We start from the raw sequence: 17,363 nt of genomic DNA, 5'->3' as shown, positions 1-17,363 counted from the left end.
GCATATCTGGATGATCTCCTGCTGAGGTCGAGTGCCAATCAGACCCTGCTGTGCGATCTGTCCACTACGGTCTAGACGCTCCAGGAGTTGGGTTGGACCATCAACGTTCAGAAGTCATCTCCCGTAGCAAAGGTGTTCTTACTGGAGGATAAGCTCCGGACCCTACAGGACGAGGTCAGGTCCCTCAGGGACAACGAATCCTCGTCACTCAGGACCTGTATGCGGTCCCTGGGATTGATGGTGTCGGCCTTCGAGGCGATAACATTTGCACAGTTTCACGCGCGATCTCTCCAAGCAGAGATCCTAGCCAGGTGGGACAGACTGCCTCAGTCCTTGGATCTGAGAGTGTCTCTGAGTCGCCAGACCAGAATGGATCTCTTGTGGTGGCTTCAGTCCCCGGCTGTGTCGGACGGAAAATCCTTCCGACCAATTCTGTGGACGGTGATAACCACAGATGCCAGCCTGACGGGCTGGGGTGGCGTTCTGGGCAACCTGTCTCCCCAGGCCACTTGGTCGGTGGAGGAATCCTCCCTACCGATAAACATTTTGGAATTGAGAGCGATCAGGCTGTGCCTGCTCCACTGGTCGGATCGTCTTCAGGGCCGTCCTGTACAGGTGCAGGCGGACAATGCCACTGCGGTGGCTTACATCAACCACCAAGGGGGCACCAGGAGTGCCCGGCGGCCCAGGAAGTGACCAGTATTCTGTCTTGGGCCGAGACTCATGTCCCGGCGATATCCGCAGTTCATATTCCGGGTGTAGAGAACTGGCAGGCCGATTATCTGAGCCGCCAGACCCTGGACCAGGGGGAATGGTCCCTGCACCCGGAGGTGTTTCAAATGTTGTGCGCGAGATGGGGATCCCCGGATGTGGATCTGTTCGCGTCTCGGCTAAACCACAAGGTGGAAAGGTTCGTGGCAAGAACGCGCGATCCTCGGCGCGATCCTAGACGGCGTGGATGCGCTAGTGGTGCCTTGGCATCCATATCGTCTGATGTATGCCTTTCCTCCGATTCAGTTGTTGTCCAGGTTCCTTCGCAGGTTGGCCTCGGAACCAACAGTGGTGATACTGGTGGCGCCGGACTGGCCACGCCGGTCCTGGTACGCGGACATCGTTCATCTGGCCGTCGAGCCTTAGTGGCGGTTGCCAATGCAAGAAGATCTACTGTCTCAAAGACCGATCTTCCATCCTGCTTTACAGTCGCTAGCTTTAACGGCATGGCTGTTGAAAACCAGGTCCTGAGAGACAGGGGTCTCTCCTCAGAGGTCATTCCTACTTTAATCAAGGCTAGAAAAGCCTTGTCTGGTAAGATTTATTACCGTACATGGAAAGCTTATTTTGCCTGGTGTGAGTCCAGGGGTTTCTCTCCTCGTTCATACTTGGTGGCGAGAGTGTTGGCTTTCCTCCAGTCTGGTGTGGACCAGCGCCTTGCGTTGGCCACGATTAAGGGCCAGGTATCTGCTCAGTCTGTTCTTTTCCAGCGCCCTGTGCCATCTCATTCCTTGATTTGCACCTTTTTTCAAGGTGTGAGTCACTTGGCTCTTCCTAGGAGGGAGCCCTTGCCTCCATGGGACTTGAACTTGGTTCTGTCCGTGTTGCAACGGTCCGTGTTTGAAAACATCCGGGAAATTTCGTTGCCTCTACTGTCTTAAAAAGGTTGCCTTTCTGGTGGCGATCACTTCTGCTCGCAGAGTGTCGGAGTTGGCGGCGTCTTTTCGCTCCCCTTACCTGGTGGTTCATGGGGACAAGGTGGTCTTACGACCTAATCCATCCTTTCTTCCGAAGGTGGTTTCGGATTTTCACCTCAGTGAGGACATTGTTTTACCTTCGCTCTGTGCGAATCCTAAGCATCCTAAGGAGGTTGCCCTGCATTCCTTGGATGTTGTCAGGGCGATCAGGGTTTACCTGTCGTCGACTGAATCCTTTCGGAAATCAGATTCTCTCTTTGTCCTTCCTGAGGGACCTCGGAAGGGTATGGCTGCGTCTGTGGCGACCATTGCAAAATGGATCAGACAGACAATTGTTCAGGCCTATTCGTTGAAGGAACGGGTACCACCCTTCCCTGTCAAGGCGCACTCTACCAGATCGGTGAGTGCGTCCTGGGCCTTCCGGGATCAGGCCTCGGTGGCCCAGGTGTGCAAGGCTGCGACTTGGTCGTCAGTGCACACCTTTTTCCAAATTCTACAAGATTGATGTTCTGGCGTCAGCTGATGCCTCCTTTGACCGCAAAGTTCTCTGTGCGGCAGTTCCATGGGGGACCCTGGTTTTGTGCGGGTCCCTGGCTGTTGGGGTTGTTTACCCCTTGGTTTTTTGCTTTCCTGGGTTGTTGCTCCCGTTGAGCTTTTTTGTTGCCCAGAAGGTTCCCTTGCTGTTATGGTAAGGTTCCTTTCTCTGATGTGGGTACTGCGTTGCCTTTCTGACGGTTGCGTTGCCCACCCCTCATGTCTACATTGCTTTGGGACGTCCCCATTAGTGAAGACTGTATGAGTGGGCGGCGACTGTCGGAGAACGTAAGAGAAAATGGAATTTTTGAAAATTCCTTTCTCTGAGTCCTCCGACAGTCGCCGCCCCCGCCCCTCTTTTGGGGTTTTTTCTTCACTTTACTGCTTGCGACCAAACTGAGTTGGGATGGCTATTGCAGGGGATATTGGACCAGAGGGACAGCCCCCATGGGTGTGGCTATGTAGATGATTTTGTTCTTAACAAGTCTTATGCCTAGATACTCCTGCGGAGAAGAAGCAATACCCCATTAGTGAAGACTGTATGAGTGGGCGGCGACTGTCGGAGGACTCAGAAAAAGGAATTTTATGGTAAGATTTTACAAAAATTCAGTTTTTACAAAACAGCAGATTGTGTTTGTTAGCATTTCGTTTTATTATCCATTCTTGCGCAAAACATTTTTATTGGGTGCATAAAAAAAAAACCACAAAATGCTAATTTTAAAGTGATGGTAAAGCTTGGTTATTTTTTTAAAATGAAAATAACAAATATGTTAGATTTACCTGATCCTCCTGTACTGTACTACTCTCCAGCCCTTCGGTGAACAAACTGCCTCCTGCTACAGCCAAATATTTCAGCTTTTGACTCATCAGTCCAGAGCACCTGCTGCCATTTTTCTACACCCTAGTTCCTATGTTTTTATACATTGATGAGTCACTTAGCCTTGTTTCCAGGTCAGAGGTATGGCTTTTTGGCTTCATTTTTTCCACGAAGACCACCTCTGGCCAAACTTCTCTGGGCTGTAGATGGGTGTACCTGGGTCCCACTGGTTTCTACCAGTACTGTGCTGATGGCACTATTGGACAACTTTTGATGCCAAAGAGAAGTAAGCATGATGTGTCTTTCATCTGCTGCATTGTTTCCTTGGCAGACTACTGCATCTATGGTCCTCAACGTTGCCAATTTCTTTGTGCTTCTTTAAAAGCACTTGAACAGCACATCTTGAAACCCTAGTCTGCTTTGAAATCTTTACCTGGTAGAGACCTTGCTGATGCATTATAATTACCTTGTGTCTTGTTGCTGTGCTCAGTCTTGCCATGGTGTATGACCTGTGTATGAAACTGTCTTCCACAATCTCATCTTAGTAGCAGAGTTTGGCTGTTCCTCACCTAGTTTAAAGCCTCCTACACTTCTGTTTAATGTAAATTGTCAATAAACCCAGGCTATGAAAAAACTCTAATTACTTGCTTTATAACAGAGTGTGCATACTCACAAAATCACTAAAACATTGCTTAGAGTGAAATATACCTAGTTGAACCTTCCTCCAGCTGCCTCTCCCATCTTCTCTTTGTCCTCATTGCAGCCTGTGATTGTGTAGACCAGCTGGTGTCCTCTACGGTGCATGCTCAATTTCAGTTCCCTTGTAAGCTCCCTATTTCCTCCTTTTTCTTATCTGTGCAGCCCATGTGACTATTGAGTCAGACATGTGAGCATATACACAGTGGTAAATTACACTCCCCTCCTCCTCCAAGTCTTCCTATTGCTAAACACTGCTGGGATGGGAAATAGTATGTTGATTGATTACATCCATTAGAAGACTTACAAAAATTCTTTCTTTTTATATAAGTTAGTAATAAATAAATCTAATGTAATTGCTGATACCTGTAAAGTAAAAAAGAGCCTTGAATGCAGATGCCATCTGAACAAAATGAAAGCTAGTGGCAACCATATTTCACTCCACCTACACCATATTAATACACAAAAATACACATTTGATGTTCAATAAAGATTTATTGGGAGCTATGAAACCAGGGCTTTTCTTCTCAGAAAATAGGTGCAGGAACTCAACCACGACCCCCCGTAACCCTCAAACCCCCAACACACACATCCTCTAAACCGCATCAAGTAGTGGGTGTTGTTAAATTTCGCTAAAAGTGGGAGGGTCTTAAAGGGCAAAAAATACCACAAGTGCATTAAGTAGAGTGCAGATTTGGAGGGGGGGGGGGGTAAAGTGCAGAATTTAGGGGTGTTATATGTGCAGACTTTGGGGGTGCACTACATACATTGTGCAGAGTTCAGGAGTGGGCTGCATACAGAGTGTAGCGTTTAGCCTTCTTACGCAGCTGCTTACCTATGCATCCCCCATCCACATCTCACTTTCACCCCTCTTCAGCTCAGTCCCCTGCATGCAACCCCCTTCCACTGCCTCCATCTCCCCCCCCCTCCTAAAAGCTCCACTATCTTCAATGTGTCCTACTTTTATTGCTGTATTAATCTGAGGCACCCAGGCAGCCCTAGTACCTCCCCGCACGCTGTAGGTGTTTCTGGCTATCTCGCTTGCAGGGAGAGCATCCAGTGGGGGTGTCGGCATCCGCACAGCACCTGCATCTCCCCTGTCGTCATCCTGCACTGAGGGACACTGAGAGACACGCTGTCAATTGTAAACCCAAAAGCTAGACCTCTGTGTTTACAAGTGATAGTGGTGAGCAGGGACGAGAGGGCCTGAGCCAGAGGTGGTGGAATTGAGTTCCACCAAGTTGCAGCTGAATTATAGCCCTGTATAAAACAGTTATTTGATATTTATAATTTCATTTGAATTGCTCTTCTGAAACAATGTTTTTAGTCATGTGACTGGCACAGCAACAGTCATGGCTGGCCAGACACAGACTCACACTGTAGAAAGCATACATCAGCATGTAGGAGGAATATAAACCCCTACCAAGGATCTTTCACTGCAGATGCCAAAGAACAGGGAAAGACCATGCGTCCACACAACTGTCCTGCAGTAATAACGTACTTAGAGGATTAAAAAAAAAAAATGCAGTGGCATGATATGTATGATTTATGTGAATGAATTATGCACTTAACAGTTCTCTGTTTAGTATCACTTTGATGACTGCGTTTACACCTAACACTAATCCTACAATATCCATGACTTTGTGCAAGTGTACAAAGTATGCAAGTATAAGAACGGATTCTGGTTTGAAGCCAAAGGGTAGTCACACCACATTGATTTGATTTAGATTTTTCTTCTTCTTTCTTTTGTGTTTTGTAAATTGATAAAAATAAGTAATTAAAATATATATTTTTTTCTTACGGTACTTTACAGTATTTCTTCACACCTGCCTAAAACTAATTATATGCCCAAATAGAATCAGTACCATGTGATAGTTTGATGTAGACCTTGCTATATTTGTCTAGTGAAAGAACTTAAAAGACCTGTAAGTGTGAAAGAAAAGTAAGAAGAAGTAAGGAAGGAATAATTAAAAAAAAAAATGGAAATTGGGGGAGGAAAGAAGAGAGAAAAAAAGGGGATGGTGGATAATTAGTAGATACCCAGGTCCCACTGGGGAATAGCCCCTCTGTAATAAAGGTAAAGGGTGTCTACCAAAAGTAGGTGGTAGAAAATGACCCAGGGGGTTCAAAATTTGTCAAAGTTGGCCATCCTGTCTATAAATGTTGCCCTAATGTTTTCTTACATCAAAGTCTCCATAATCAGATTTTTTTGTGTCCATTCTATTACATGCTTTCTACATCAAGTATTTTGTAATTTAATGTTACAAAATGTTTTTCCATTTAGGAATATCGCAAGTTATGATTTTCAAAAAGTGCTTAACCACTCCATACCGGGCCTATTCTGGCACTCCTCTTCTACATATAAAAATTATAATTTTTGCTGGAAAATTACCCAGAACCCCCAAACATTACAGTATATATGTTTTTTTTTAACAAAGACCCTAGGAAATAAAATGGCTGTCATTGCAACTTTTTATGTCACACGGTATTTGCGCAGCAATTTTTTTGGAAAAAATGGTTTCATGAATAAATAAAAGACAAAACACCAAACATTTGCCCAATTTTTTTGTATAATGTGAAAAATGATGTTACGCTGAGTAAAATAGATTTCTAACATGTCATGCTTTAAAGTTGCGCACACTCGTGGAATGGCGCCAAATTTCGGTACTTGGAAACCTCCCTAGACGACACTTTAACATTTTTTACAGGTTCCCAGTTTAGAGTTACAGAGGAGGTTGTGAGCTAGAATTGTTGCTCTTGCTCTAACGTTCATGGTGATACCTAACGTGTGGTTTATAAGCCGTTTACATATGTGGGCGCGATGAACGTATGTGTTCGCGGGACGGGGACGCTTTTTTTCATTGTTTTATTTTATTTTCATTTTTATATTTTTACACTTTCCGTTTTAATTTTTTTTTTCTTTATCACTTTTCTTACAAGGAATGTATACATCCCTTGTAATAAGAATAGGCCATGACAGGTCCTCTTTATAGAGAGATGTGGGGTCTATTAGTCCCCACATCTCTCCTCTAGCCTGGAAAGACTGAGATCAAAAAAACAAAACAAAAAATTATGTATTTACAACTGCCAGGCCGGAAATGACATCATAACGCCACGCCCGGGCCTCCGAGAGTCATAGAGACTTCCGGGGACCATTTGGTGTACTTCCACTACCGGCAGATTCCTTTTTTCAGCTCGCCGAATGCGAGCCCCTAGAAGCACGGGAGGGCGACGGGAGGGGAGGTACGTCTCTTCCCTATGCCTGTAAGAACGATCAAGCGGCTGAACTGCCGCTATGATTGTTCTTATGGTGCAGGGAATCGCTGGCTGCAAAAGATACAGCTGCAGGCATCATTCAGATACCTCCACTCATTCCAGGACATCATATGACGTCCTTGGGCTTGAAGAGTTTAAAAACACTACTTTCTGTTCCTTGCAACGGTTCTTTATGTATATGAATTACTATCCCTTTGTTCATGTGACTTTGTTCATGTGTTACTAGTTGACCTGGAGAGAATGTTTGTTTATTTCCTCAATAGGAAAGTTCATATTTGTATTTTATTTGTTTATACTTTGTGTCACGTGCAGGTTTAATAAAAAGACTTGAAGAAGAAATAAAATTTAATTCATATATGGTTTCTGAAAAGCTTCCTAAAGAACTGGAGAGCAAGCGACGGACCTGGAGCTTCATGCAAAGAGTTGTCAGTGAACAAGTGATGGACCAATCTGATCTTACAGAACTGGAAGCTAAGGTATTCCTGAAATATATTTATTTTTTGTACATCATTGGACACACAGCAGATTTTAAATTATGACTATCTGGGTTATAGGCCACCTATAGGTGAGTGAACACTGGCAGAAAAAAACAGGCAAGGATTCCCCCAATATAACTCCTCTCATTCTTGACTTTGTTTTTTTGCCAGTGTCTGAAAGGTGATGTACACAAAGTACAACTCTCTGTATAGTAATAACAGATTCTCAAGTGGTTCCAGCAGGGATCACGAGATTGATCAGCTGAATCTATTCCTAAAGCTGGGAGCTAAGATGGATGGTACCCGATGGAAGTGGATAGTTAAGCGGGGATGCCTGTAATGTGGCCAGTTGGCGATGGACCCTACAGATGCGGAACCCTGTGCAGTAATAACTGGCCAAAGGTTTTCCAGTGTGCCACTGTACAGGTCTAGGGCAGTGGACCCCATAGAAAGAGCGGGATTGAGTCTCTGAGGGTCCAGTGGGACATAGCCCACCATGATGGGTAAAGATTTGGTCCTGTGGTGAGATAGTGAGTGTCCCTGCAGATCAGGGCTCTTTAAATGGGGATTACACTCTGGGCTGCCTAGGCTTTCCTCTCAGTGTTATTCTACTAGGAGCATTGGTGCTCATAGTGTATTTCCTGTCCAGAGAGTGGTTTAGTACTGCTGACTGGGTGTGCTCCCTCTGTGACAGTTCACCCATGTTATCACTAGTGTCTTTGGCTGCAACTGAGGAAATGGCAGGAGCGCGAGCCGGAAACACTTCACGGGGGAGGGCCCGGTGGCAATCTTGGTAAAAGGGATGAAGCCAGCGGTCTCCTCAAGCTCTCTTTCTAGCGGCAGCAAGGAGCAAGATTAGTGCAAAATACTGTGAACCCACTCGCGCCAACAAAATACCAAATAAATAAAGGTAGATTAAAACTAGTAGCTGCTGTTATAAACTTAGTGGTTAAACAGTAATGTGTAATCCACAAGAGTGATATACTCTTTACAGGTAACAGCGCTTTCTCTACAAAGTGTATACAAACTGTCATACAAAATCAAATCAACAAATAAAGAGTATATAAAAGATATATGCTAGTGCAACAAAAATAAATAATTCGATTATATAACCCCCAATCGCAGTGAACACAAACCTATTGAAAATTCAGTGTTAGGTGAAAAAAGTCCCATTAGTGATCCTCCGTGATATCAAAATAGATTTCCTTCCTTCCTTTTGTCATCAACGTGATGTCTTCAAAAGCTGGCCACTGACCACCGCTATAAGGGGCTTTTAATAAAGGCTACAAAAAAGTTTTTACACAATGAGGAGTTTGCTCTTCATTTTTGTTCACTCTGTTTTGCACTAACTTCGGGGCCTATGACCACTGAGAGGAAGGCGGACTGGAGGAGCAGCTGGAGGCTATATCCTGGTCACGGAGGCCATTGAAGCTCTCCTTGATCCTCTCATCATATGACAAGGAGGATAAACATCATCTGGTGAGTGGGGATCCTCACTCTTACTACCCACACATGGTGTCACCCTCTTCTTAGTGGGATTCACTCTGGGAAATATTTATCCACCACGGCAGGAAGAACGCGTTGTCTATTTTGATATCACGGAGGATCACTATAGGGACTTTTTCACCTTACACTGAGTTTTCAATAAGTTTGTGTTCACTGTGATTGGGGGTTATATAATCTATTTATTTTTGTTGCACTAGCATACATTTTTTTAAATACTCTTTATTTGCTGATTTGATTTTGTATGACAATTTGTATAAACTTTGTAAAGCAAGCGCTGTTATCTGTATAGAGTATATCACTCTTGCGGATTACAGAGTGCTGAAGTTTAGGGCATGTGAGTACACCACTGGGGGGTGAGGCGCTGGCAGCTGGAGGATTCCCTTAAGGGACCAATACAGGGGTATTATACCTAAGCAGATCCCCTCTGCTGGTGGGGTAACCTTGCAGACACAACTCTATTACTTGGACAGCAGGCTTGGAATATTTATTTCAGAAAGGTGGGGGGGGAGGCTGGAAAGGGCGCAAGGGTGACCCTTGGTTGTAATCCCTCTGAGTTTGTCTCTCTTGAGACACCAGATGTGACAGGTGTGTTTGAGCCACTACATCTGTCTGGTATTGTGGCCACTGCAGAGGCATCAGCTTCAGCGTATGTCACGGAGAATGATTAGCTGCTGCTTTGGCTGGCCGAGATTGAAAGATTGCTGGCATGCTCGCATCCATGGAACAAGGTAGTACCATGGGACAAGGCGGTAAGAAACTAAAACGTTCCCCTTCTCCAGATCCTCCTCTGGTTTTAGAGGAGGAGTAGGTAGATATAGATAAGGAGGTGGTAGGGGTAGAACTTGAAGAGGATCAGACAATGGAATACATATCTGAGGACTCCTGAACCTGAAGAAATATAAGGACTATATGTCTTTTAAGAGGGTGTTGGTACAATCCCTCTGAGGTGGTTCGGTCTGATTTCAGGTTGCCTCTTGCCAAATCCTCATCTGTTAAATATTCCTCTTTGGGATTATTATGGCTGCCACAGAATGCACCTCTTAGAAGAGGCATTGTATGCTATATGGGATCACCCAAATAGGGTGTTTGTACCGCCAAAAAGATTTTCTCAACTTTATCCAAAGGAGGAAAAATATTTAAAAAGTGGAGCATGCCGGAAGTTGACGCAGCAGTTTCCTGAATTGTTGAATTTCCCGATTGCTGATGTCCAGATCTTTTAAGACCTGGTGGAGAAGAGACTGGAGATGCTGTTAAAAGCTTCCTTTGCCTTGGAGAGCTCTGCTATGCAGCCAACGGTTGCAATAATCAGTGTTTGTCAAAGCCTTAAGGACCGCATTGGCTATGATGGCAAAAGCTCATAGGAGCTCTTCATTTTGTATCCACACTCACTTTGCCCACGGGAGACATTACTACATCACATGCTAATATCTTAATACCTTTAGAGATTATTACATTGATTTATAGTCCTCCAAGGCCTTGCCCACTCTGGTAGAAACTCACACCTTTCTTTCAGAATGCCCACTACCTCAACTAAACCCATCTGATCGGGGCTTGCTAAACGCTCTTCTCACGGTAGATAAGTTGACAATAGCCTGGGTCCTCTCCTCCCCTGGCAAGTCTCCTGGGGTGGATGGTCTACCAGTGGAGGTATACAAGAGGTATGCAGGTCTCCTACCTAGGTTTAGAAAGGTTTTTTTTAGATGCTATGGAGCTGGGGCACCTTCCCCCTTCAATGAATGAAGCTGTGATAACACTTATACATAAACCTGGCAACGACAGTTTATCCCCCGATTCATACAGGTCTATCTCTTTATTAACCATCAATGCAAAACTCTTAGCGCATGTTCTTGCGACCTGTTTGGCCAAGGTTCTCTCTAAACTTATACATAGCGATTTAATATGGTTTTCACACTGAAAATCCAACGCTTATTTCTAGATATTCAGATCCTAGTTGATAATCCTGGTTGGTAAGCGATATTGTTCTTAGAAGCTAAAGAAGCTTTCAACAGCGTCGAATGGTCTTGTCTGTGGAAAGTACTAACGCGCTTTGGCCTAGGTGATGGATTTAATAAATGGCTGAAATTGTTATACTCTGCCCCTGTCGAACCTAAGATCTTATGGATCCTTTTCCACTTCATAGAGGCACACGGCAGGGGTGCTCTTTGTTACCTCTGTGTTTGTGTTAGCCATAGAGCCCCTGGCTGCTTTAATAATAGCAACCTTGCAAATAGTTGGGTTTATGCGTGGTTCGGAGGACAAAGTATCCATGTATGCCCTCCTATATCTTGGTGATAACGGTCCCTCTCTTAGTCACGTTAATGAACAATTTGGGGCGCTGTCCAGCTTCTCTATTAACTGGAGTAAGTCCATCCTTTTTCCTCTTGACACACTTACTCAACCTCTACCAACTGGTGCCCAAGCATTAAAAATAGTTACATCTTTTAAATATGCTTGGGTCTAGGTCACAGCGGATCCTACAGTTTATCTACAGTTAAATCTACTACCCCTTCTTAAACAACTTCAACTCAAATGTACCACTGGGTGTAAGCTTTCTCTAACAGTGATAGGTAGAGTGAATTTGCTAAAAATGGTATGGGCCCAACTTTTATATAGTATATATTTTATTTATATATTATATAATACCCTACAGTGGATAACTGCTGGTTCGCGCGTATCGAAGTGCTATTTAGAGATCTTATATGGTAGAAAAAAAGGGCTAGGATAAAATTGACCACGCTTCAATATAGTAAAGACCAAGGTTGTCTGGCGGTTCGTAACCTGAAAATTATACTTTCTCTTAAGTTCATTGACAGACACAGCTCCTTCTTATTCTTGACCACTGGGTTATATTGCCACCTACAGGATTAGGACACTAGGCAGAAAAGAGAACTAAGCACTGCCTATGGGCAATCCTAGCTGATAGTCAACCTCCTTTCTGCCATAAGCAGCTTTTTTTTTTTTTCTGCCTAGTGAGGTGTAAGCAGGGTGTTCCCTGCATACAGTTCATCACTTTCTCTGCCCCCCCCACCTCAAACATGGGGTACTGCAGTGACCCTGCTCGGTACGGGCTGCGCCTGGTGACCCCCATGTCCTATAGGTGTATGGGTTGCCTTAGTCGCCAGGTCAGCAAAGGTATCCGTATTTGTCTTTTGTCGGGATGTCTGGTCTTTTTTCTTTTTAAATGGCATTTTTTCTCCTGTTTTTTTCCTGTGAGATCTACAATCAACTGCCGTGGTGGGCGACGGGCTGGATAGCTAGATCCAGTGGTCCCCCCAGTCTGGCCAGCAAACACATGCAGACCAAAGCTCTGCCCTGGGTAGGCGCGACGTAGCCCCACTGGAAGGGAGTTAAACTCCTTACGAGGTTGCATACGACTGGGTCTTGGCCTGAGTCGCAGCATTCCTTCTGGCCGACAGCCCCCCATTTTGATGGTGAGGAAGTTCTGTCTGGAGTGGTGCCCGTCTGGTTCCTGGTATGGGGAGCAGATGTCCCCCCCTCTCCCCCTGGATGTGGTTTAGGATGGATGGGGGCCCCTCCCTGGGACGGTCGGACCTGCAGGTTTCCCTCCTTCCCCCAGACCCCCCCATTGTTTTGGTAGTCCCTGCCTGTGGGCCATCTTAGTACCTCCCCAACCCCCCCCCCCCCCTATGGGGTAGCGCGGTGAGTTGGCACATGGATGGGGCTGGTATGCTGCACTGTACCATTGGAGGGGGGGGTAGGTGTTCATGCTGGTGGTGGAAGGACTTCCTGGCTGGGGTGGGCGCTGGCCATTGTTGGTGGTCCATTGTGGCTGTATTCTGGGCTCCAGGGGTCTCTGGGGGCCTCTTGGGCGCCGTGTGTGGCAGACATTTTTCCATGGTCAGAGTCATTGTATTGAGACCTCTGTGAATGTCTATGCCAGCGGCCATGTTTGTGTAGTCTGGTGGCCATGTTTGGTTAGTCTTGCGTGCATTTGGAGCGATTGCCATGACAGTGGAGCCTGTGTGTGGCGATTTCGGCTGTGGGGGCTCCTTTTCCCCCTGGTGTTGACTCCTGGGTTTCCTTTTTACCCTGGATGCTGCACGTGGATACTGGCTATTGGGGCCCAGGTGCTAAAGGATCGAGGGGTTTTGGACGCAATTATTCCTAGTTTATTTGAAGCTAGAAAGTCATCTTCTAGGAAGATTTATCAAAGAACCTGAAGGTCTTATGTGGTGTGGTTTGAGGCTATGAAGTTTCATCCTCAGAAATATATGACTGGATTTGGGGTGGAACTGAATTTGGCATTAAGTAGGCCAGGTATCAGCCCTGGTGTTTTTTTTCAGAGACCAATGGCTTCCTATTCGTTGGTATGCATGTTTATTCAGGGGGCAAAAGGTATGGTTCTGCCTGTTAGGTCACACTTATGTCCATATTATTTCAATTTGATCTTGTCTGCCTATTGAAACCAACTATTGAGGTCCTTTTTACTTGGAAGGTTTTTTTTTCTTTTTTTTTTGATTGCTATCACATTGGCAAGATTATTTTCAGAATTGGCATTTTTTCCAAGTCCTCAGTTGCCGGGAGAAATAGTCCTGCATACAGGAGTGTTTTGAGCTGTCAGGTTGTATTTGAAAATGTCTGTGGCTATCAGGCAGTTGGATTCATTGTTTGTCCTTCCTGAAGGCTCTAGGAAAAGCCAGGTGGCTACTAAGTTGACCATTTCATGATAGCTTAATTTGTTTATTGCCTAAGCCTATGGCTTGAAGGGGAAAGTTCCACTTTTTCAAGTACGGTAGCGCTCTATCAGAAGTGTGGGAGCTTGCTGGGCTATCCATCATCAGGCATTGGTGGATCAGGTTACCAAGGCTGTAACCACCTTTACAAGGTTTTACCAGGTGGATGTGAAGTCTGCTGAGGATACTGCTTTTGGCTGCAGTGTTTGCTGGCTGCACTGTAATTCTTGGGCTTGTCCATGGTTGCTGTGTCTTCCTCCACTCACGCGCATTGCTTTGCGACATCGCAGGTAATCATGATTTATAGCCTGCTCTGTGATTTATGAAAAAGAAAATTGGATTTTTCTATTTACATGTAAAATCCATTTTTTTGGAGTACATCACAGGACACAGAGGTCCCTTGCCTTTTTGGGGGTTCATTACTTGCTACTAAGCTAAATGAGCTTCCGGAGTGGGAGGAGTTATATAAGGGGACTTCCTGTCTTTTTTTTTTTTTTTGCCTATTCACCTAGGTAGTCATGACTTATAACCTTCTCTGTGTCACGTGATTTACTCTAAGAAGTGGATTTTACAGGTAAGCACAAAAATCCAGTTTTCTCTTACGTCCTCTGACAGTCGCTGCCCACTCATACAGTCTTCACTACTGGGTGTTGGTCTTATCCACAGGAGTAAGCTAGGCAGAAGATTTTGTTAAAAAAAAATTCACAAAACCTTGTATAGACACACCTACAGGGGGCTGTCCCTCTGGTCCAATACCCCCCTGCTAGCAGCATTCCCAATTCAGTTTGTCTTTTGCCTAGTTAGGAGTAGGCAGGCTTCCTTGGCTGGGGCTGCAGTCTCAGCCTTTTCTTCTTATTTTTTATTTGAAAAAGTGATTTTTCTTTACACTGATAGCTTTTTATTTGTTCCTGCACTTAGTTAGTCAGACTTCGGAAGACTACAGCGTTTGCGGAGCTGGGAATCCGCACTAGTTGTCCTAGAGCAGTCATGGCAAACCTTGGCACCCCAGATGTTTTGGAACTACATTTCCCATGATGCTCAGGCACTTTGCAGTGTAGTTTAGAATTATGGGAAATGTAGTTCCAAAACATCTGGAGTGCCAAGGTTCGCCATCATTGTCCTAGAGCCTTACGGAATCCCAGCCTGCCATTGAGCGTTAGCAGGCTATGCGTACGCCCAGGCCTCGCAAAAGACCTGTCCCTGTCCTCAGGGACAAGCCTGTGAAGTGGCTACTTTGCTGGGATGTCTCAACTGTGGTACGCCGTGTGTTTCTAGCGTCCTGTTCGGCTGACAGCACCCCCATCCGGAGTGGGAGGCTTCCTGTCACAGAGCGGTACTCCGCGTTTCGCTGGACGGTGAGTACCATGCTACCCCTCTGTCTATGACATTATCTGTCAGGGGGTGTATGTGGGGTCTCTGTTATGGGGATGGCAGTCTATGAGGAGTCTGTGATATCCCCCTCATGTCTGTCAATATGGTTCCCGTGTGTCCCTTCCCGGTCCCTGCGGGGGCGCTATATTGGTTCTGCCGCGGTGTGGGGGGGGGTTGCGGGGGTCCCTGAGTCCCTGTGATGCTTGTGCAACGTTTTGGGGGTACAGACATGCTTGTGGGGGCCGCAATCGGTGTAAAACCGCGAGGCCACCATTTCAGGTGTGGGCAGGCTGTTTGACCTCATTGTGAGGGCAGCAGCTATTTTCTGTAATGCTTTGGCGCCCTTCGGGCGCCATCTTTAGTGTGGGCAATCTGTTTCCTCAATGTGCTCAGCGGCCATTTTCTCTGAGCCTCCCCCATAGACTTACATTGGCAACCATTTTCTTGTGGCTCAGAACTATGTTCTGCCTCTAGTGGCGTGACATAATTTCCTTCTCCTGGCACACATATCGAGCTGGCAGCGTGGGTACAGTATAGCACACTTCTGGGGGATTTTTTGCTGTTTTTTCTGGTTTATATCTCTGCTGGCAGTTATTATTTTTCAGTGCTTAGTAGCACAGGCTAGTTATTCATTGCCGTGCATTGCGGTGGGAACCACAGTTATCGCCGATTTAAAGGGCCAGCGCCATTTAATTTCTAAGTGTTCTGACGGAGTCCCAGGATAGCAAATTCCCCCCAGCTCTGGTGCAGGGTTCAGGTACTCCTGAATCCTCTGCAATAGTCTCACTTACTGCTGCACTTACTTTAAAGATGAGCGCCATCTGCCGGGTAGGCGGTCTTCCTTTGGGACCCGCAAAGCCCAGAAGTCGGTTCAGGTGTTTCCCTGTCCCGCTGAGTTTCACGAAACAGTGAATGAACAATGGCGCAATTTAAAGCGCAATTTTGTGGTGCCTAAGCGGTTTCAGTACCGTTATCCCTTTGCATCTCCGGTGGATTCGCGCTGGACTGTGGCCCCTAAGGTGGACCACACTGTGTCCAGGTTAAATAAAGCCACTTTGATGCCCGCGAAGGATTCTCCGGTGTTTGGAGATCCGGCGGATAGGCGGGTGGAGTCTCTTACCCGCCACTCCTATCTGGTGGCAGGTTCCTTGATGAAACCAGTGTTCGCCTGGTTTCATCGAGGCGATACCATTTGCACAGTTCCACACACGATCTCTGCAAGCGGAGATTCTGGCCAGGTGGGACAGACATCCTCATTCCTTGGAAAGGAGGATCTCTTTGAGCCACCAGGTCAGAGCGGATCTTCTGTGGTGCCTCCAGTCTCCGGCTCTGACGGAAGGGAAATCCTTCCAGCCGTTGTCATGGACGGTGGTCACCACGGACGCCAGCCTGTCGGGCTGGGGTGGCGTTCTGGGCAATTTGTCTGCCCAAGGCACTTGGTCGGAGGTGGAATCCTACCTGTCGATCAATATCTTGAAACTGCGAGCGATCAGACTATGTTTGCTCCGTTGGTCGGATCATCTTCGGGGCCGCCCTGTGCGTGTGCAGACGGACAACGCAACTGCGGTGGCTTACATAAATCACCAAGGGGGCACCAGGAGTGCTGAGATTCTGTCTTGGGCCGAGACGCAGGTCCCGGCGATTCCGGCAGTTCACATTCCAGGTGTGGAGAACTGGCAGGCCGACTATCTGAGCCGTCAGACCCTGGACCAGGGGGAATGGTCCCTGCACCCGCAGGTGTTTCAGATGCTGTGTGCGCGGTGGGGATCCCCGGATGTGGATCTGTTCGCGTCACGGCTAAACAACAAGGTGGGAAGGTTCGTGGCAAGAACGTGCGACCCTCTGGCAGACTCCTCGGGTGCGTTGGTAGTGCCTTGGAATTGGTATCGCCTGATTTATGCCTTCCCCCCGATTCAATTGCTGTCCAGGTTCCTTCGCAGGTCGGCTTTGGAACCGAGGGTGGTGATTCTAGTGGCCCCAGACTGGCCGCGCCGGTCTTGGTACACGGACATCATACAACTGGTCGTCGAGCCTCCCTGGCGGCTCCCATTACGAGACGACCTGCTGTCTCAAGGGCCGATCTTCCATCCTGCTTTACAGTCGCTGGCTTTAACGGCGTGGCTGTTGAAAGCCAGGTCTTGAGAGATTGGGGTCTCTTGTTGGCGGTTATTCCTACGTTACTCAAGGCTAGGAAGGCCTCGTCTGGTAAGATTTATTATTGTACCTGGAAGGCTTATTTTTCGCCTGGTGTGAATCGCAGGGTTTCCATCCTCGCTCCTTTTCGGTGGCGAGGGTGTTAGCCTTC

The 17,363-nt window shown here is 46.5% G+C and overlaps 1 protein-coding gene across 1 annotated transcript in view; it reads left to right on the top strand.

The window, feature by feature from the left end:
• The window catches only part of IFT81 (intraflagellar transport 81), a 328,264-nt gene that overhangs the window by 198,168 nt on the left and 112,733 nt on the right, over positions 1–17,363 (top strand). The window contains exon 9 of the mRNA XM_082255594.1: positions 7,324–7,487. Within this exon, the coding sequence (XP_082111720.1) occupies positions 7,324–7,487 (164 nt within the window). The remainder of the gene's footprint in view (positions 1–7,323; positions 7,488–17,363) is intronic.

This window comes from Pelophylax lessonae (assembly GCF_965119305.1).
Source record: "Pelophylax lessonae genome assembly, chromosome: 1".
Lineage (NCBI taxonomy): Eukaryota > Metazoa > Chordata > Amphibia > Anura > Ranidae > Pelophylax > Pelophylax lessonae.
Note: the sequence above shows the minus strand (reverse complement) of the source record. Positions and strands in the feature narration are given on the sequence as shown.